We start from the raw sequence: 22,215 nt of genomic DNA on the forward strand, positions 1-22,215 counted from the left end.
GAAACAGTAAAATGGTTTCCAGATGATAACTCAAGAATGCTTACGCCTATGATCATGAAAATTCACAGGAACATTGATCATGACTGGCAGATGACCCGTATTGATTTTCAGGTCACTAGGTCAAAGGTCAAGATCACGGTGATTTGAAACAGTAAAATGGTTTCCAGATGATAACTCAATAAGACTTAGGCCTAGGATCATGAAACTTCATTGGTACATTGATCATGAATGGCAGATGACCCCTATTGATTTTCAGGTCATAAGGTCAAAGGTCAAGGTCACAGTGACTCGAAATAGTAAAATGGTTTCCGGATGATAACTCAAGAATGCTTATGCCTAGGATCATGAAACTTCATAGGTACATTGATCATGACTGGCAGATGTTCCCTAGTAATTGTCAGGTCACTAGGTCAAAGGGCAAGGTCACAGTGACTCGAAACAGTAAAATGGTTTCCTGATGATAACTCAAGAATAATTAAGCCTAGGATCATGAAACTTCATAGGTACATTGATCATGACTGGCAGATGACCCCTATCATTTATATCTATTTTGACAGAAAAAGTCTGTATTATGCTATTTATCTTTTTTATGCCCCCCCCCCACGAAAATATTCAGGGGGCATAATAGTTGCCAGTTTGAAGTTCCTTCCTTCCTTCTGTCACACTTTTGTTACAATTTCTCATAGCGCCTTCAATATTTTACCGATCTCTTACATATCTGCACGTAGGTACCTTGCATGGACCTCTACCTTTTGATGAGGTTTGAGGTCACTGGGGTCAAGGTCACCGAGGCTAAAAATAGATTTTTCAGTCACAATTTTGTTACAGTTTCTCATAGTGCCTTCAATATTTTACCGATCTCTTACATATTTGGCATGTAGGTACCTTGCGTGGACCTCTACCTTTTGATGAGGTTTGAGGTCACTGGGGTCAAGGTCACCGAGGCTTATAATAGATTTTTTTAAGGTGATTATTAACACATAGATTGACAAAGCGCATCATCAGGGAGCATCCATCAGTTTCACTGATATTCTTGTTTTATCCCATGTCCTATACTCATTTGGGCATATAATTTTTAGGCATAGTGAAATTTACACTGGAATTAGGAAATTTCCAGAAAATCAAAGTCCAATAGTACATGATAAAGAAAAAAAAATTCTTGTCTCAAAAAGTATATAACATTCATGTGGTTTGCACTATTTCTAAATGTTCCAAATGTACATACGTATCATTACTCTCGAAACTTGGCATAAAACATACTGATTTACTGATTTATACTCTTAGAACGATTGAATTTCGTAATAACAGTTATGTACATGTATAAGGCATAGCTGTTTATTGTTTGAAATTATCGAGCTATCAATTGGGTAATTTCATATTGCAAGTAAACAAAACTTAAGAGTTGAGATGTTGTTGTGCACATGAAGCCATATTCTTTAAAATGTGCTTTGCTGCAAGATAAGATCTTGCTTCAAAACATTGTGCTTATCTCACATAACTAGGATGCTTATTGTGTTAAAAATTTTACATACATTTCTAACTATGAAACAGTGTACCATGGAGTCATATCTCTCCTAAAAAACTTACGTTACTACAATTTTCAGAACATTTAAGGTAAACTGTAAGCTCAAATTTAACACTAAAATAATCATGCTTTTATAATTCAAACATTTGTTGTGTATTTAAATCAATGCAATCCAATTAAGTCTTGGTGTTTCAAATATTTATCAGGTCCCAAAGTGGTTATGGTAAATATGCAACGGCTGTACTTGATCTTATTTAGGCACTTAAAACTAAAAAAAAGATAAAAACGATTTTAATTTGAAATGCTTAGAATAAATTTGTTGTGTCACAAATGGTTATCGTAAATACACAACAACTGTTGTTGTTATTGTTTAGGCTCCTAAAGTATTTGTTCCGATGCAACTGGTAGAGGACATGTTGCTGACAGAAGGCAACAGTGATAGCAGCAGCAGCAGTAGTTCCAGCGACCAAGAAGATGACATTCCCTCAGGTTCAAGCATCTATGATGATCCGATACCAGGACCCAGCGGAGTTGGAAAAAAACACGATCTCTTGCACAACAAAGACAATAATGGTATTGAAAATACAGATGATAGATCTGAAGGGGATGAAAGTTCTGTAAGTGAAGCCACTATACCTTACTGCGATAACAGTGACTCGGACAGTAACGGGAGCTCAAGGGAGGCCAGTCCTTGTCAGACTGGTCACGATCTCAAGGCCAGACTTTCTTCATGTCTGAACCAGTCAAGCGACGTATCTCGGGAATCGAGTCCGTGCATATCCCCTGCAGACTTTATTCCTAGACGCAGTGCGCGGCTAGATAGGAGTAATGACACCTCGCGCGATGCCAGTCCGCTCATTTTTGATGCCGATTTTGGGCTTCGACGCGGAAGCAGAATGCGAGCAGGTCTGAAGAACATTCCACCTTATAACGCTGCTCGCGATTTAACAAGTTTTCTGTTCGACGAGAATTCCACATCCAATTCCAGTATAGTGGGTGATAATAGTCTCTCTGAGCAGGGAAGTAGCTTATGGGTGGAGAATGCTGGGACTAGCAGACAGAGTTCATGTGAAACTGGGGAGGATAGCAATTTCTGTGATATTAATAACCTGTTCTCAAACTCAAGAACGTTAGATGGCCTACCGTCTTGCTTAAGCGTAGATTCTAGAGATGTAGAATTGGAGTCAAACAAACATGATAATGATAAAACCTCAGGGAAATCTGGTGCATTAAGTTTAGACAGTGATGATAATCAGTTGACTAGAAATTTGGTTAAAGACAAATCCAAAACAACTGGTAATTTTGATGTGGATAGTATAAACTCCACAACAAACACATTAAATGAGGATAATCAGTGGTCGAATTCCATTATCGGAAATCATGAAAATAGTGGGTTGGAAAGTGTAATTTCAAGTTCTGATATGGCAAAAAACACCAAAACTAAAAGTTTGAATAATCACGATGTATTTGAAGATTCTTCAGTGGTATGTTGTAATGTTACTGCCTCTATGTTAACCTCAAAGTTGAACTTTTCAAATGTTATCAGTGCCATAGATGGTAAAGATTTACACCTCAGTGATAATTTATTTGAAGGTGATAAGGAAACAGAAAATAAGCCTCTTAATGAAATAGAGCTGATGAAACCATTAACTGTTATCTCAGAATTAGAATTAAAAGCAACAAGTTATTTATCAAATGGTTTCCTTGAAGGAAAAGATGATCAGAACTCCAAAACTGATTTTAAAGATAAACTTGTTGAAGACTTGAAATGTGAAGAGAAAAACAGTACTGAGATAACAAATGTGAAGGTAAATGGTGAAAATGTTAAGCACAAACAAATACAATTTCTAGGCAGTGAGGCTGACGACAATAAAGTGTGTGCAAAGGAGGAATTTTCATCAGAGGAAAAGTATGGAAAAAACTTGGTTGTAAAATCAGAAAGTCACTATGATGTTTACAATATCAAACCTGAAGCAGGTAACCTTGAAAAAGATGAATCAGTCAAATGTGAAGATCTCAGTAATAATGTGAAAATGGCAGATACCGGTAATGATCTGAAAACAGTGACAGACAATTCTAAGGATATTGTGAAGGCTGAGGTCAGTACAATAGTTAAGGAAGACACTGACCTTGGAATGAAGTCTGAAGAATCTAGTGTTAAGGCTTTACATGATCCAGAGCCTGCCAATAAGAAGGAGACTGAAGAAATTGACGAGGAAAGTGAGGAAGATGAAATGGTAATTTAAGATAATTATTATAATCTATACTAGATTTCTTACCCTATGTCAGTAACAACAGAAAATCTAGTTAATCATGTAATTGTATATTTCAATAAACAACATCTCGTCATGTTCTGTACCGAACTTTATTTTCAGTATTTAATGGAAACAAACATAATTGTTACCATATGTAAAACATAAAATATAACTAGAAATGGCGCGGCAGAGGCCGACGCGTATCCCCACGCCGAATGTTTGACCTAGTTGTGCCCCAGGGTTGGTAATGGGGCCATGCATAGCTGAGATTGACCGTATTGTCATAAGAGAAGTTCATCATCAATTAGAAGTGAATTGGTGTAGAAATGAAGAAGTTATAGTAAAAGGCAATTTTGGGTGGGTGTGACATATGTGGGCAGGGCGCCCCAGGGTTGGTAATTGTGCCATGCATAGTTGAGATTGACCGTATTGTCATAAGAGAAGTTCAGTATCAATTTGAAGTGAATCGGTGTAGAAATGAAGAAATTATAGTAAAATGCAATTTTGGGCGGGTGTGGTCTATGTGGGCGGGGCCCCAGGGTTGGTAATGGGGCCATGCATAGTTGAGATTGACCGTATTGTTATAAGAGAGGTTCAGTATCAATTTGAAGTGAATCGGTGTAGAAATGAAGAAATTATAGTAAAAGGCAATTTTGGGTGGGTGTGGTCTATGTGGGCGGGGCGCCCCAGGGTTGGTAATGGGGCCATGCATAGTTGAGATTGACTGTATTGTCATAAGAGAAGTTCAATATCAATTTGAAGTGAATCGGTGTAGAAATGAAGAAATTATAGTAAAGGCAATTTTGGGTGGGTGTGGTCTATGTGGGCGGGGCCCCAGGGTTGGTTATGGGGCCATGCATAGTTGAGATTGACCCTAATGTCATAAGAGAAGTTCAGTATCAATTTGAAGTGAATCCGTGTAGAAATGAAAAAATTATAGTAAATGGAATTTTTTGGTGGGTGTGGCCTATGTGGGCGGGCGCCCCAGGGTTGGGATTGGGGCCATGCATAGTTGAGATTGACCCTAATGTCATAACAAAAGTTCAGTATCAATTTGAAGTGAATCCGTGTAGAAATGAAAAAATTATAGTAAATGGAAATTTTTGGTGGGTGTGGCCTATGTGGGCGGGGCGCCCCAGGGTTGGGAATGGGGCCATGCATGGTTGAGATTGACCGTATTGTCATAAGAGAGGTCCAGTATCAATTTGAAGTGAATCGGTGTAGAAATAAAGAAGTAAATGTAAAATAACCTAAAAAAATTTCTGACGCGGCCCCACCCCAACCGCTATAACTTTTGACCCAGGGGTCAGATCAAAATTCCAAATAGTGCAGGGTCGCACATATGCTCATAGCTACCATGTGTGTAAGTTTCAAGGTTCTAGTGCTTTTAGTGTAGGAGGAGATAGTGGCCAGGACGGACAGACAGACAGACAGACGGACGGACGGACGGACGGCGGAGATAACCACAATATCCCCACCTTTTTTTCAAAAAGCGTGGGGATAAAAACGTTTCTTTATTTTATAAATTCTATGACTATAACTTTTGCTGTACATGCATGCTCCAAATTACTTTAAAGATCTGGTTTTTTTCAATAATTATATTTTTAAACTGTTAAGGGTATGAGTGTACAAAAAAGGTTAATAAATTTGTAATATCTTCCTCAGTTTATTGTCTCCTACCGGTTTCACCGAAGGGGACTTATGGTTTGCGCTCTGTGTGTCCGTGAGTCTGTGAGTCTGTCACACTTTTCTGGATCCTGCGATAACTTTAAAAGTTCTTAATATTTTTTCATGAAACTTGAAACATGGGTATATGGCAATAAGGACATTATGCACGTCATTTTGTTCCGACGTAAAAAATTCTGGTTGCTATGGCAATTTATGACAATGGTGGAGCCGGTAGGGAACATATATTGCTTGGCAATAGTCTTGTTATTACTGTCTTAGACTGTTGCTCTATGGGATTAACATTTCCATCATTTACAACATAGAACAAAATGTACTTTTGCTTGCAGGTTCCTGACCCTAAGGAGTTTTACATGGTTGCCGACAGTGTGGAAGAGTTACGCATCCTTGCCAGGCAGTTTGAGGACCCAGAGCCATTGGTTTTACGCAGAGGCAAACGTGAAGTGGTGAGTGCTCATAAGTTGACATTTGACATTTTTGTGTTCTTTTTAACTTTGATCCAGAATTCAGTGATTTGCCCCAATGCTGCTTCAAAGGTATTTAGTTTCCCTAATATCCAGCTTCTAATTCCTACTCCTAATTACAACTTCATTTACAAATTTGAACAATGAGACAAAACACTATTAGGAGGAATCAATTCAAGCATATTTTCTTCAAAACAAAGAGTGGTTATGCTTTGAGACTTCTTTTGTGGCAACCCCATTTTTTACTGACATATAAAGAAGAATATAAAAAGTGGCCTTAAAAGAAATCGTATTTTGCTTACAATTCCTCTGTTGGAATATCTGTTTTACATAAGAAGCTAACCACTGTCGATGAAATGGTCATAATAACATGTTCAATGCATTAAATGTGCACTTAATAATAATAATAATAATAAATAATATGTTGTTGATTAACTTTTCACTAATGAACCTCATCATACAAACTGTTGTTTAAAAACTGCTTCTGTCCAAGCAACTGTTCTTTCTAAAGTTTTGCCTTGCTGTTTTATTTCATGTTTACAGGGATGTGATTTTCTCATTCTTTCAGCGGATTACCTCCCTTTCAGTTTCATGTCAATCTTGTGTTACAGGGATCTTTTCACGCTTTGGTAAATTGACAAAATTGAAAAAAGTTGTTTCAGATTCGCAAATTTTCGTTTTAGTTATGATATTTGTGAGGAAATGGTAATACTGAACATTTACCATGGTCTAATATAGCCATTATATGCATCTTTTGACGATTTTAAAACCTAAAAATTATAAAGCGTTGCAACGCGAAACGATTGAATAATTTGGAGAGTTCTGTTTTTGTCGTTAAATTTTGTGAAACTACGAAGATTGCTTATATAACGTATAAAATACGACAAGTATGTGTACTTGGCGGAATAGCTCAGTAGGCTAAAGCGTTTTTACTTCAGGACTCTGGCAGGACTCCAGGGGTCACTGGTTCGAAACCTGCTCCGGGCAATGTTCTTTTCCTTTTTGTAATTTTATTCTTGATTTTTTACTGGAGCTTTTACGATCCAATGTTTACATTTATCAATATAAAGCATTTAATGAATAAGTTAAAAAATGCCAAAATCTGTGAAAAGGCCCCTTTAACAATAGTTATGAACTTTGATGGATCTATGTACAATATGAAGAGTTAATGGGGGTATCGCATTGTCTTCCCCTAAGGTGGTTTCACACCACTGTTTTTAACTTGTGGCCTCGTGCAAAAAGACTCACTCAATAATAACTGGATATTAAGTTAAAAAAAACAACCCTTGTATAGACACATTTGTACATGAAGGTTAACTTATGAGATCAGATGTGTGCACATTGCACCAGGTTATCTCATTTTTGGGGCTTTAATGCTTTAAAATATAAATTCTGATATACTGAAACATTTCCTGCTTTTACAACCTTCAATTGGGCTGAATATAAAGCTTTATAAGGAAAATATAGCTTGAAGAACATATTAATGTTCCAGGGGAATGTATGTCACAAGCTCAATTAAATATTGGAAACATACCAGCATGATCATTAGTCTATAACAAGTCCATTTATATATAAGACCCTTGTTGTGGGAAGACCGGACTCAATTAATGATTTTAAAGCCACACACCTTGAAATGAAATACATGGCTTAGTTAATTTAAGTATAAATAAGAATCATATTTTATCTATGCCAATTAGAATATATCTGGTGGTTACAAGGTATAAATCCGTCTCTTTTCGCGCTTAAAAATAATCGCGTTTGTATACGTCTAGAAATCCTACTTCTGGTTCTAAAAGCGGTACCGTTTGAAAAATAATAAATTACTTGCTTACTAGACTATAGATTTAATTTTATCTCTCTCAATTATAATATATCTGGTGGTTACCATGTAGAAATCTGTCTTTGTTGCGCTTTAAAAATTAAAAATAATCGCGTTTTCGAAACTGACGTATAAGTATATAAATCCTACTTTCGATTTTAAAATTTAATTTTGTTTATGTTACTTGCTAACTAGGCTATAGATTTAATGACAATTTTGCACACTTTCAAATTGCATCTATATGTATTGATTAACATGTACTTCATTTCAAGGTGTGTGGCTTTAAATGGCCAAGTGTTGTCCCTGATAAGCCTGTGCACACTGCACAGGCTTATCTGTGATGACAATTTACGCCCATGCTTAAAACCTTGTTTTCTCAGAGCGACGCACATATATAACCAATGATTATACTAAATGCTACCCCATGTTTCCCACGTGCAGATTCAGCCACTGCCACCACGTAAGAAGAACGTGATAGAGCTACACGAGAGGCTGTTGTGCCTTTTGAAGGAACTGGAGCCCTGGGAGGGCAAGCTGCATCAGGCAACGCGCAACGCACGCATACGGCTGAGGCGGGAGGTTGAGGAATATGAGGAACCCCCAGAGGAAAAGGTCTGACAGTTACTGGACATCCATTTGTGTGTGTTACGCGTATATGTGTATTTATTTAATTTATTAAAGGGGCCTTTTCACATTATGGTAAATTGACAAAATAGATAAAAAATTGATTCAGATTCTCAAATTTTATTTGTACTTATGATATTTGTGAGGAAACAGTAATACTGAACATTTACCTTGCTCTAAAATATCCATTATATGCCTCTTTTGACGATATAAAAACCATAAAATTATAAAGCCTTTCAACGCGAAACGATTGAATAATTGGGGGAAAGAACCAGGGGGGAAACAAAACTGTTAAGCAGAACTTTCAATGCTAGCGTCAGATATTGCTTGAATCTTAGGATCGTTTTATCTTTATTGTGGCATTTTCACTTGGTTATTTTATAAATATTGAATAGTTTGACAGTGTCAGAATATTGCGAGAAATTCAGTTTTTAATTAATTGCTTACATTTAATTATATTTACAACAGCTTTAAGTTAGGTTAAACTTAATTGCATGAAAGATTATTTGGCTATGTTTAGAGGAAGATCAAGTGTGACATAGCTGGATGTTACACAGTGATCAATTTGACAGGCAGGCAAGCGTAATGGTTGGTCGTCCACAACAAAAAGTGACATCGAAATTAAGATGTTCCAGTTATTTCAAAAAGCTGGATTTGGCATATTCCTGTAAATATTGAAAAAAGAGTGCCTTTCTCAGTGGAAATTGGGTTTAATGCATGTTCTTGAAGTGATGTTTCATATAAGCCTATATGCATCTATGAGATTAACTTTAGTAAGACTATAGAACAATGCACGGATATATAACTCCGCACATAACGGTATGGAGATGATAATCTTTCCATGATCAGAGATAATTGTGAAGTGTGTGATGCAGTCCATAGTTTCATCAAAGGCTCGGGAAGGTTCAGTGTGATATTACTATCGGTTCTCTATGTTTCAACATTTTTTACAAATAATTTCTTTGATTATAATTACATCAGCAATATATTTTCTTCTTAATACATTGTTCCAACATTTTTTAACAACCTTGATTCCAATCATACACACAAACTTGTTTAAACTCGAATGATTATTCAAATGTTTTGTGTTTAAAATGCAATTACCGTCACTATGTTTGAAAATATATTACTGAGGAAACTCACCCTACTAGCATAGCTAACGTTCCAATCCTATAAACTTTAGATACATGTACTTGTAACTTGTGTTGTAAAACACATTCGTGAATAAATATTCTTTAACCAAATATAAGCCTACACTCTTCACCTAGACCTGATTTTCATTTAGAAGATACTTTCTTTTACTGAAAAATTACCAATCTTTGACAAGTCTTTATGCTCTTGCATTACAACCCATGTTCCCTGAGCAAGGCTGAAATATAAAGCAAGACATTCCCTGCTTTCCTGTTAGATGAATGCCTGGGATACTTCTGATGATGAAGCAACAGACTCAGGCAACTCTGATGTCGGCGAACCCGAGGGTTCAGAGGTCAAGCAGAAGTCAGACGTGTCGTCTGTAGTAGATAGTCAGACGAACTCTGGTGCAAGGTGGGTAAAGTGATACAGCATGTTTGTGCACAAAAGGACTCAGTTATAAAAAAATTGTCAACTCAGTGACCAAATGAGTCCTGTTCTGAGAAAACTGGGCTTAATGCATGTGCGTAAAGTGTCATCCCAGATAAGCCTGTGCAGTCTGCACAGGCTTATCAGGGACAACACTTTCCACCTAAACTTGATTTTCGGTAAGGAGGGACTTTCTTGAAACTAAAAATACCATAAAAGCGGAAAGTGTCGTCCCGGATTAGCCTGTGCGAACTGCACAGGCTAATCTGGGATGACACTTTACGCACATGCATTAAGCCCAGCTTTCTCAGAACATGGCTCAAATAATAATTTATGGTTAATTTTTATTGTCATCATAGCTATCTACAAGCAGAATTCTGAATAATGTGTTATGAAGGAAATATTAAACATGACATTAAGAATATATATATATTTTTTGGATTGCTCTATGAAGATCTTTTTTTGTCTGTTAGTTTGTATTTATAAGAACTAGATTTGAGGTGCTTGTTTGTGTTATCATGCATACTTTTGAATAAGTTAAGAAAAATCTTGTAACAAACAATTTTACATTATTTTTTAGAAGAAAAACTAGTTTTTTTTACACATCAGCGATGTTTTTACATTGTAATAATCACACCTGTCCTTCCATCTTTCTGTCTGTAATTCTGTCCTGCTCATTGATCAGAGCATAACTTTTAAAGTTTTGAAGTGATTCTTATGAATTTTTACTTATACATGTAAAGGGAATAAAGGGAAAGTGCAGATAACATACTTTATTCATCTTAATATAAAACATTACTTTCTCTTAGCTTAGCTTAGTATTAAAGGTATTTTGATAAAGCTTTGCACAGAAATAGAAGACTTTTTAGAAGCACTGCAGAATACAAGAACCACTCCTCTGTTATCAATATTATTGGAGTTATTGCCCTTTGTTTAGTTCTTATAATCTATTTTTTGTGTGGAACATAACTGCAAGCATTGAAGGTATTCAAATTAAAATGCATGTTATTAAAGATTCCTTCAAGAGAAAATGCAATGGTTTTTCTTTTTGGAGTATACATTCATCAGTATTGAAGGAAATAAAATCAAACTTCATGATAAATGACATCGACAGGATGTGCACAGGAAAGTATCATATTATTGTCTTCAATATTTACATAGTTATAACCCTTTGTTAATTTTTTCGTGCACTCTATAATTCTCTACCATTTAACATTTTAAGATGAAACTTCATAGATCTACAGAAAGCAAAAATTGTAGGTTAGTTCAGAGGAAAGAGCTTTTCCCTTGGTATTTTACCATTCAGAGCTCAATTACGTAGCATAATTTTATCGTGCAGATCATATCTCAAAAAAAGTATGTAAGAGATTCTAATGCAATTTTATATAATGATATAAGACTTTAGAGGATTTGCAGAATGTAAGAACTATACTTCTTTGATAGATGTATCTATGTATGGATTTACTGCTCTTTGTTTAATTTTCTTGAGAAAATCATAAGAATTAGTATCTGATTTATTGTAATCCAAAGTCAACTATAAAAAGAGGCTATTCAGAACTCTAGTTTAAGCTCTTCTGAACATAAAATGCTCATGGTGAGCTTAAATTGTCACCTTTTGTCAATTGTGTTTAGGCAACTTTTACCATGCAAACACTCTAGAACATATAATCCGCGTTTATCTCTGGATCTTCATGAAACTTGTTTGCAGACATGTTGGTCGTGTTCAAAACTGGGTCACATGGGGCTTTAAATTAGGTCATGAGGATAACTTAAGGAATTAGCTTTTTACCACAATAAATCACTATTTTTGCCCAATCATTATGAAACTTGCTTGCTTAGACCATTTGTTTAAACAATATCTCAACTGAATTCTAAAATGGTTCGTGAAACATGCTTAGATCTAATGAAAACAGTTCTGTCTTATCAGGTCTCAGTTGAGCGACCTAGTGCCTTTGTTCCTCTTGTTAATTAAATGAATAAAACTTGTTGTTTGTCCCAACTATGAAATTCAAGATCACACTTTTTTTTCAAAACAATACTGGTACTTTTGGGGGATTTAGCAAGACTTGTTTGGCAAGTCTTGTCCTTTCCTGTCGTCCTAAGTGGCATAACTTGATCCTTGTGTTAGACAGGTGGAATACAGAATCATACTTTGTTTTCTTCAGTACTCCTATAAAAGCTTTAGAAGACGAGGAGATAGATGTCAGTCAGCGTGGTCGACTGAGGAAGAGGAGAATTATTCCAAACAACGTAGAGGACCAATATGCCATAAAGAAATCACGGCAGACAAAATGGACAGATGTGACGTCAGCAACCACTCAGACTGACCAGCAACAAGCAGTAATTGTTCAGAGCGGGAAAACACAGCTCGTTGACTATGCTGACATTGTTCGCCAGCTGAGTAGCAGTAACATAATGAAGCCCGTATTGTTCAAAACCGTCAAAGGTGGGAAAACAGTTATTACGAGCGTGATACCAATTTCGTCCAACCAGTTTGCGGTTTCGGGTGAAGACACAGCCACTTTCAGAATGACTTCCTGTTCAATGTCCACCGGTAGGCGACCTCTAATTCAGCCTCTAGAAAGCGTTCACGTGGTAGCAGAGAAGCCCAGTCAGCATCCCACCATACGCACCCTCCTGTCTGCCAACCCCAACGTAACCGCTGCCCGCAGTCAGCCAAATGACCCAGAAGCGTCAGTGATGGAGATCCAGTCTGAGGGTACTTCACAACAGTCTGGTAAATGTGCTGTGAAAAATATGCTTAGTAATTTAACCATTTCCCTCTCAGAGACAAAGTGAAAATGGCTATGTGCAAATAGCATAAAACCAGAACAGCCTGTGAGTAACTCGCAGTCTGTTCAGGATTTAAACTGTTTGCTGCTTATCAGTGTCTAAGGGTTTGAAATGAAGCCTTTAAAACTTGAATCTAGTAAGTAAGGTCTTTAGTTAAATTTAACTTTATAAGGGACTACAAACAAGTCAAAATACGTATCAAAGTGTTAAAGGGTTTATCAGAAGTGAGTTGGTTGTTAGAAATGCATCTTAAATTTAAGAAAGAGCATTGATTATTAGTTGATTATTAGAGCTTATTTTAATTATCCATGTCTTATGACAACTGGCTTAATAAAAGAATAACCAATAATTATCAGCAGCTTACACAGTTTTTATAGAGATTTGATATAATGTAGCAAAGCCTGATATTGATAAAAGCCTCATTCTGGGAACACTTAATGCATAGAGTGCCATCACCAAACTTAATACATAGAGTGACATCACCAAACTTAATGCATTGAGTGCCGTCACCAAACTTAATGCATAGAGTGCCATCACCAAACTTAATGCATAGAGTGCCATCACCAAACTTAATACGTAGAGTGCCATCACCAAACTTAATGCATAGAGTGCCGTCACCAAACTAAATGCATAGAGTGCCGTCACAAAACTTAATACATAGAGTGCCCTCACCAAACTTAATGCATAGAGTGCCGTCACCAAACTTAATACATAGAGTTCCATCACCAATTTAATGCATAGAGTGCCGTCGCCAAACTTAATGCATAGAGTGCCGTCACCAAACTTAATGCATAGAGTGCCGTCACCAATTAACTTAATGCATAGAGTGCCCTCAACAAACTTAATGCATAGAGTGCCGTCCCCAATTAACTTAATGCATAGAGTGCCGTCACCAAACCTAATGCATTGAGTGCCGTCACCAATTAACTTGATGCATAGAGTGCCGTCACCAAACTTAATGCATTGAGTGCCGTCACCAATTAACTTAATGCATAGAGTGCCGTCACCAAACTTAATGCATAGAGTGCCATCACCAATTAACTTAATTCGTAGAGTGCCGTCACCAATTAACTTAATGCATAGAGTGCCGTCACCAATTAACTTAATGCATAGAGTGCCATCACCAACTAACTTAATGCATAGAGTGCCGTCATCAATTAACTTAATGCATAGAGTGCCGTCACCAATTAACTTTATGCATAGAGTGCCGTCACCAATTAATTTAATGCATAGAGTGCCGTCACCAATTAACATAATGCATAGAGTGCCATCACCAATTAACTTAATGCATAGAGTGCCGTCACCAATTAACTTAATGCATAGAGTGCCATCACCAATTAACTTAATGCATAGAGTGCCGTCACCAATTAACTTAATGCATAGAGTGCCGTCACCAATTAACTTAATGCATAGAGTGCCGTCACCAATTTACTTAATGCATCGAGTGCCGTCACCAATTAACTTAATGCATCGAGTGCCGTCACCAATTAACTTAATGCATAGAAAGCCGTCACCAATTAACTTAATGCATAGAGTGCCGTCACCAATTAACTTAATGCATCGAGTGCCGTCACCAATTAACTTAATGCATAGAGTGCCGTCACCAATTAACTTAATGCATAGAGTGCCGTCACCAATTAACTTAATGCATAGAGTGCCGTCACCAATTGTCATGTGCAGTCTTAACAGGGAAAGCATTTTCCGCTCTTAAGTTTTTTTGTTCAAAGGAAGTCTCTCCTAATGGAAAATCTATGTTAGGTGGATAGTGTTGTTCCTGAATAGCACTTTGCACATTTATTAAGCTTTTTTCTCAGGAAAAGCCGTATGTTTACTAACTTTACTGGTTTGAAAGGTTAGCAACATTCCTTTAAGAACAAATTTTGTAGCAAAACCTATTTTACCTAGTAAAGTTCTAACAGCTTTCTCTCAGGTTATTATTAAGTAAGCTTCTTAAAGATGTGCAAATATTTATGCACTACATATTTTAAGAATATACTTTTTGAATGCCTGTCCAAGATGTAAATATATTACTTGTACATGTACCTATTGTTCAGTTCTAAACACTTTCATCAATTTTTGGGGCAAAATGTTACTTTTTTTTAAATTATCTCACTTAACGCTATAGGTATCCCAGAAAATGTGAATGTATTGGTTTAGTGTTCTGCTTTTCTAATTTATCTCAAAAGTGCCTTCAATATCATTAATATTATTTGTTTTATATACATTAATATAATAATTATGTATACAAATGAGAAAGTGTTGTGTGACTAAAGAAAACAAGGTAAAACATATTTTCATCTTATTAAAACTGTATCACTTTATCAAAATATATTTTTATTACACTTTTAATCATCTCCAAATGTTCCTTTCAGAGACTACACAAGTTACCGAAGCTTCAGGTACAACACATCTCCACGTGTCGTGTGAGACTACAACCCTGTCAGAGTCGTCACCAACTATGGCCGCTGTTGTTTCCCCATCTTCTAGCCAGACCACACCTCATAAAATTGACGTTACCAGTTCTGTCACTCTACAAAAAATGGCTATACCTCGCCTTCAGCCTTCGGCCTTGCAAATAACTCCGCGTAAAATCGCTCCAGTAAGTGTCAGTTCATCGGCTAAGAGTATCACCAAGATCCAAACCAAATACTATGCCGCCAATGCCAGCACGTTGCCCATAAACGTTGTGCAACAGCTGATCAATGAGCGGGGAGCTAAACTTTCTACGGGGGCTTACAACCAAAGTATACTCCTCATACCAATGGACAATAACGGGCAGACAACAAATCTTCTGAACATAAAAACGGAGATCGAGTCCTCCGTCTCAATTGCATCACCAGCAAACCAACAGACCTCATCTATAACACCAAATGAAAGCAAAACGCAATTGTCACCTGTTTTACAATCAGCTTTGCGAGCTACAAGTCCTGTAGTCACACCAACCAAATCCATTTCAAACCAACTTATTTTGCCAAAACCACCAGGAATGCTTCCACCGCCCCTGAACAAGCATGTAATTCCTTCTTCCACAAGATACCCCTCCAATGAGACAGTCAGAACTCTGTTGGATAAGCGCAAATCTACTGATGAAAAGAAGCCACCTTATAAGGTAATGAAGCTATTTCTAAACACTACTCAACCAATAACATTTGCTACAGCAGCTTCAGACCTTGCCCTGGGTTCAACGTCCGTTTCCACTCAGGCACAGATGGATAGCAGCACCTCTTTAGTTTCCTCCAGCATGAGTGGGGTGTCCATAGAACATACAAACCCAACCCCTCCTTCACATAAAACAATCTCGATTAACCCGCGGTTAATTAAAATTGTAAGCCCTGATTCAGAACTGCAAAAAGCTCAGCAGTGTGTCATTACATCAATATCCCCCGCCAAACTGAACACTTTACTGCTCCAGACGAGTGCTGCAGGGGCAAAGTCCATTCCTTCAATGATTAAATTGCCAAGCAAAGCAGCCTTGGATTCTGCTGTTAAGGCCGTAGTGACAAGCGTTAATACAAGTCTCCCAACGGTCAACATCAAAGTGCCTTCCCCTACTTCTTTGCCATCCATTGTCCCGAGAAGGAATGTTACTAAGACCATACAGACAATGAAGTCACCCATACCTGTTGCCCCTAAGGTGATTACGCAATATTCGGGTGGATCAGCCAGCTTAGCCGTGTCTAATTCTTCAATGTCGATGGCCCAGCCATTTCACATGCTGCCTACAACCTCAAACCCTGCATCTGCTGCTTCTACGCCTGAGAGTAACCTCATAGATGTTGGTAAAGCAAACAAAATGGCTCCACATGTTGTAATCTCTAAAGGGCAAATGCAACTTCGGTTCTTCAATACAGATAGTGGTGGATCGAGTACTATTCCTCTTGTGTCATCCAGTAATAACCCTTCTATGAGAACATTGTCCGTGCTGTCTCCAAGTACTGGCCAAAGCATGAAGAGTGTTTCTTCAGACACAGCCACTGAAGCTGACCCTGTAGATCTCAAGAAAAGTACAAAGCCTGTTATAGCTCTGAATGCAAATGGAATGCCAATAGCTGCCCTAAGGGTTGCCACAGGGAAATCAACCAACTCAACCGTGCAGGTATCTCCGTCATCGCTTGTTCACAACACCCTGGCAACAGGGGGCCAGGTTTTGCACACCACTTCAAGCTCACATTTGCTGAATCATTGTCAGCCTACAAATCTAATCAACTCCACAACGCCGTCTGGTACGCAGGCAGGACTTCTCTCCCCCTTGATCAATCTGCATCATGGGGGGCTAGTGTTACCGGCAGGTGTGCAGCTCGCTAGCCCTCTGGGCTTGAACCTGCTTCAGTCAGGCACGGCCCTTCACAATCAGGGCAATCAGAACATCTTGCAAGGGGGTGCCAATCCTATCGTAACACCACAATTATATGGCATCAATCCGTTGATGCTGAACACAGTCATCAGCGCTCCCACGTTGATTCTTGGCGGGCAGGCAAAGACGCAAATGAGTGCAGGACCAGTAGAAAGTACTCAAACTCAGACGAACTTGCAAGTTACCATGGCGCCCCCCCTTGCTCAGCTTCCAGGTTCCTCAATAATGCTGTCGTCTGTTGATGCATCTGGTCAGCTGCTGGGGAAGATTGCAGCCACGCCGAGTCCCGCTCAGAGACAGCTCGTGTTCCAGTGCCCTCCGGGCGGTCAGCAGTTATCTGCCCTTGGGTCACACCACGTATCATCTTTAGCATCGACAACAAATACAGTGACTAGCTCTTCTGAAGGCACAAGTCTAATGAAGCTCCTGAAGAGCCCACTTGTGACTTACGTTGACTATCGGAACTCTTCGCGCAATAAAACGCTTTGCACTCAGGCTACAGAATCACTGGATCTGATTAAAAAATCTCAGCCCGAAAGTAAGTCTCCAAGAATGGTTATTCCCCCTCCGGCTGTAGTGAAGGGTCCAAAACAGACGATTTCTGCAATTAGGGTTGGCTCAGCTCAAGTCCAGATGCCAGATTCCCAAAAAGCGTCCACTTCTCAGCAACAAAAACTTTTGCTCTTCAGTATTGGCGGTCAGCTTGTTACTGGTCAGGGAGTTCCTGTCACCCTCAGCAACGGTGTTTTAAAAGTTCTGCCGAATGGAAAAGTCATAATTAACAACCAAACATTGACACAAGAGCAGGTGAAGCAGACATTGTCGAAAATTAATAACAACGTGGCAACATTGGCCACCAATATGATTGCTAATCCTAATGACCAACAGTCAGTCACCAATGTTCATGTTGAGGGAAAAAACATCAATGTTATCAAGGAGTCACCTGTGGTTTCTGGTTGTTCAACCACAATGATGAAACTTGAGGATCCAAACCAGTTGAAGAAAACTGTAGTCACAAAAGTTCTTTTTGATAGTATGAATAAGCCAGTTAAGGTTTTCACTGAACCATCTATTGGTGAATCTCAATCCACCTTACCATTTAACCCAAATAGCACGATTGTACAAAAAGAACATGATATAAAGCATGTTGTTGCCGTTCACAGTGGCTTAGGCCAACCCCTTGCAATCAATATTCAGAGTTCCAGTAGTGCATTGAAACAAGTTACTAATAAAATGGGCATTTCTCACGGTGCTTCAAATCAAAGTGCCGAAACGAGTTCTACAAAACGCGTTGTAGCAAGACCAGTGAATGGGGAAGGGGACGCAGCCAACGCTGATGAGGCTGACGAGGAAGAACATAGACTGGTTATTGATGATGGAAGGAGCGAAAAAGAAGCGGCGCTGAATTTGCTGACATTGGCAAACCAGGCTCTGATACCAGGCAGCATAAAGGTGGAGCTTAATGAGGATTATTACGATGAAAAATCAGCTGATTAATAATGAATTTGTAATAGAGAACATGTGTTTTGTAATGTTTTATATTTATGAAGTTAGTGAACAAAGCATCTCCCAGCAGTAAGAAAGATTCTGTTTTCTGGTATGTTAAAAGATCATCATGGTGAGCTATTTTAGAAGTCTTTGCACAGCTGTTTGTGTTTTGTTGTCAACTTTTAGCGCATATCCATTCTAGAGGATTAATTTTTCTTCAAATTTGTTTTGAAAGTTGGTCACAAAAAATAAATTAAGAATATCTAGGTATAGTTTGATTCCGAGTTCTGCGTCCAAAAACTAGGTAACCAGGAAGTCACACTTCTGATTCAATCTTGAAACTTAATTGCAATTTTTATCATGACAATATCCAGGCCAAGTTGGAATTGTGTTCATTTGAATCCAATACTAGTTCCCTTTTGAATATTGAAGATCATCCATCTTAATACTCAAAGAAATCACTTTGTGGGAAATATTAATATAAATGATGTGTGATTTTGTTGAAATATTAATGTTCAACAACTGTGTTTTCTCTATTTAGTTGTAAATTGAAGTAAATATGTTTTGCTTGAATTTGGTGCCAGCAAAATAACGCGAGTTTTTCATAAACATAGCAAATAAGTTATTATGTACAACATACATGTCTGTTATTCCATTCTTCCTTTGATTCCGTTAACTGTAATAAGTTAAAATCATGTGTCATGCTGTTAGCTGCATGTTGGGTGAAGTTTCAATCTTGAAACATTGCCATTTTATTTTTCTTGTAAAAAGTTGTCATATTATTTCATGTAAAATTCAAACTTGGAGGATGCTTTCTGAATAGTGCAGCTATATTATATCTCATGTTTCACGTTTTAGTCATGTACATTTTACATCTTGTTCTCAAATAACTGTTCAGTTTTAATCTTGGTATGCATTTATTTTTCTTATGCATGTTTCATTGTCATTTTCAAACGTTCCACATTGAGATATACACAGTGAATAATAGTATATGCTCACTATTCAAATAGTGTATTAAATGCTTGTTTTGGCTCATGGCGTGAATTTTTTATCATATAAATTACCCCATTAGATAATTTAGTCCTTAAGTTGTTATTGTTTAGCAAATGACAAGCAATTTTCAGTTAATTTTAATTTATAAAAAATGTCTTTTACGGTACAAATTTATTAAAATAAATGTAGGGGTGAATGTTACATATAATAAATATACTTCTGGTACAAGCACTCCATATCTTTGATTTAACCCTTTGTTTATATAGGATCTTGCATGAGTGGTCGTTTTGTATTGAATTTATTAAACATGTCATCTAAATAAAGATAAAAAGGAGGCTTGCCGAGTTTTTATCTTTAATTAGATGACAAATTGAATAAACAAAATGACCACGAATCTAAGATTCTATTTATAACATTACCAACAATTTTTTTATATTTTATGCTCTTTTCACCGTTTATTCACATTGTAAAAGAGTTTGCTGGAATAATGACGTCATTTCGTCACAAAAATGATGTCATTTCACAGTTATATAACTAGTGTAATAACACCAGTGTAAAAAACAAAAATGAGCATTACGTTATTTCACTCATGGCGCGTAGGTCATGTTATAAATATTTTTTTAATACACTTTAAGTTATTGATAAATTCACTGCTTTATGAAAGGTGTACTTTTTTCGGTTCAGTTGATGATTATTCATAAACTACACATACAGGTAAAGTTATATCACTTTTGGATTTGCTATTTCATGACTGCTTCTTTAAACCAGCAACGTCTCTCTATGAATAGAACCCTTGATTCTCTGTGAATATATTTCTAGTATTTTACACCATTAAGCTTGTGATGAGTTTGAAAACCATTTATTTGTTTGCCTATCTTCTTGTCTATCATCTTTTGTGCTATTTTCTGTGTACATGTTTTACATACAGAATGGTTTTCTTCCATACCAATATATGGTCGCAATGGATAGTAAATGTCCCATCATTTTGTGATCACATTTAAGCGCTTATATGCATTCATTCACTCATTTGTTTTCATGATTATAATATCTGTCTTTGTAAATGCTTGCGGAATAATATACATGTACATGTACCTCCACATCACTGTTCATTTTATCTGTTGATCATGTTGAATTGTGTACATTATGATGTTACTGAGATATACCGTACAACTATTTTGGAATCAATGTTTATGAGAGGTAATTTGTTCAAAATAAATTCAATTTGATAAACATGTCTGACCTTATTCTCCTTCACTTTAAAATTAATGCATGTCAGCCAAATTTGATTGCACTAGTACAATAACTATACATTATGTCCTCCAAGCTTGGTGTGGTTATGTTAGTTGCTACACTGGAACAATAGTGCTCATTATATTCCAGACGTTAGCATATATCCTTCCGATCCCCAAACTTCATTATTATGCTCTCCCAAAATTTATTTTTGGGGAAGCATATAGTTGCCGCTTCGTCCGTCCATGCACAATTTTTGTCCGGGCTATTTCTCAGCAACTAATGACCGGAATTCAATGAAACTTTATGGGAAGCTTCACTACCAAGAGATGTGCATATTATCAGCGAGTTCTGGTCTGATGAATTTTCACAGAGTTATGGCCCTTTTAAATTTTCTATAAAAAATTCTTTGTCCCCCCAACTACTGTGCCCTCAAGACGTTTCCTTTTATCTGAATATATAGTGCAATATTGTGACAAAAAAAACTTTGGGGAGCATCACCCGTCTCCGACGGTTTCTTGTTTGTTTCAGGGCATAATACCAGTATTTTACTCTTGAGTTACCCTTTTATGTCTTTATTATTCTCCCCCAAAATTTTTTGGATGAGCATTTAGTCGCCGCTTCGTCTGTCCGTGTGTCTGTCTGTCTGTGCACAATTTTTGTCTGGGCTATTTCTCAGCAATTAATGACCGGAATTCAATGAAACTTTATGGGAAGCTTCACTACCAAGAGATGTGCATATTATCAGCCGGTTCTCATCGGATGATTTTTCACAGAGTTATGGCCCTTTGAAATTTTCCATTGTACATATAGTGCAATTCTTGTCGGGTCTATTTCTCCCCAACTACTGACTGGAATTTAATGAAGCTTTATGGGAAGCTTAACTACCTTGAGGAGATGTGCTTGTTATTTGTGGGTTCTGGTTAGATGATTTATTTAGAGAGTTATGGCCCTTTGAAATTTTTAAGTTGCTAAAGCATCCATCATATTATTTTGTCCAAAGTTATGCCCCTCAAGACGTTTCCTTTTATCTGAATATAAAGTGCAATATTGTGACAAAATAACCTTTGGGGAGCATCACCCATCTCCGACGGTTTCTTGTTTGGACCTTTACTGTAATTTAGGATGTACATAATGGAATTAGAACCTGCAACCTTTGAATTGGGGAGTTTTTGCAACACCACTAGACCATATCTAGGTTATACTTTATACACTCTTGTGAATTTGCTGGAAAGTATATTTTGTGCACCAAACAATTCTTACTAAGAATATTTCTTAAATAGTAATGTTCTATTATTAGTTACACTGTTAGTACCTGATGGTCTATGGAATATACACGCTCAGTAATTTGATACCGTACGGGAGCGAAGCTCGAGTATGGTATATAGTCTGCAGATGTATATCCCATACACCATCAATTACTG

General features: G+C 37.3%; 1 protein-coding gene across 1 annotated transcript in view; it reads left to right on the forward strand.

Annotated features, from left to right (window-relative positions):
- Nucleotides 1-20,795, forward strand: part of LOC127881882 (uncharacterized) — a 32,253-nt gene extending 11,458 nt beyond the window's left edge. Inside the window, exons 12-17 of the mRNA XM_052430073.1 lie at nucleotides 1,900-3,762; nucleotides 5,796-5,912; nucleotides 8,191-8,361; nucleotides 9,782-9,918; nucleotides 12,099-12,670; nucleotides 15,099-20,795. Coding sequence (XP_052286033.1) covers nucleotides 1,900-3,762; nucleotides 5,796-5,912; nucleotides 8,191-8,361; nucleotides 9,782-9,918; nucleotides 12,099-12,670; nucleotides 15,099-18,577 — 6,339 coding nt within the window. The 3' untranslated portion in view covers nucleotides 18,578-20,795. The remainder of the gene's footprint in view (nucleotides 1-1,899; nucleotides 3,763-5,795; nucleotides 5,913-8,190; nucleotides 8,362-9,781; nucleotides 9,919-12,098; nucleotides 12,671-15,098) is intronic.
- Nucleotides 20,796-22,215: the final 1,420 nt, after the last annotated feature.

Source organism: Dreissena polymorpha, chromosome 1, assembly GCF_020536995.1.
Source record: "Dreissena polymorpha isolate Duluth1 chromosome 1, UMN_Dpol_1.0, whole genome shotgun sequence".
NCBI lineage: Eukaryota > Metazoa > Mollusca > Bivalvia > Myida > Dreissenidae > Dreissena > Dreissena polymorpha.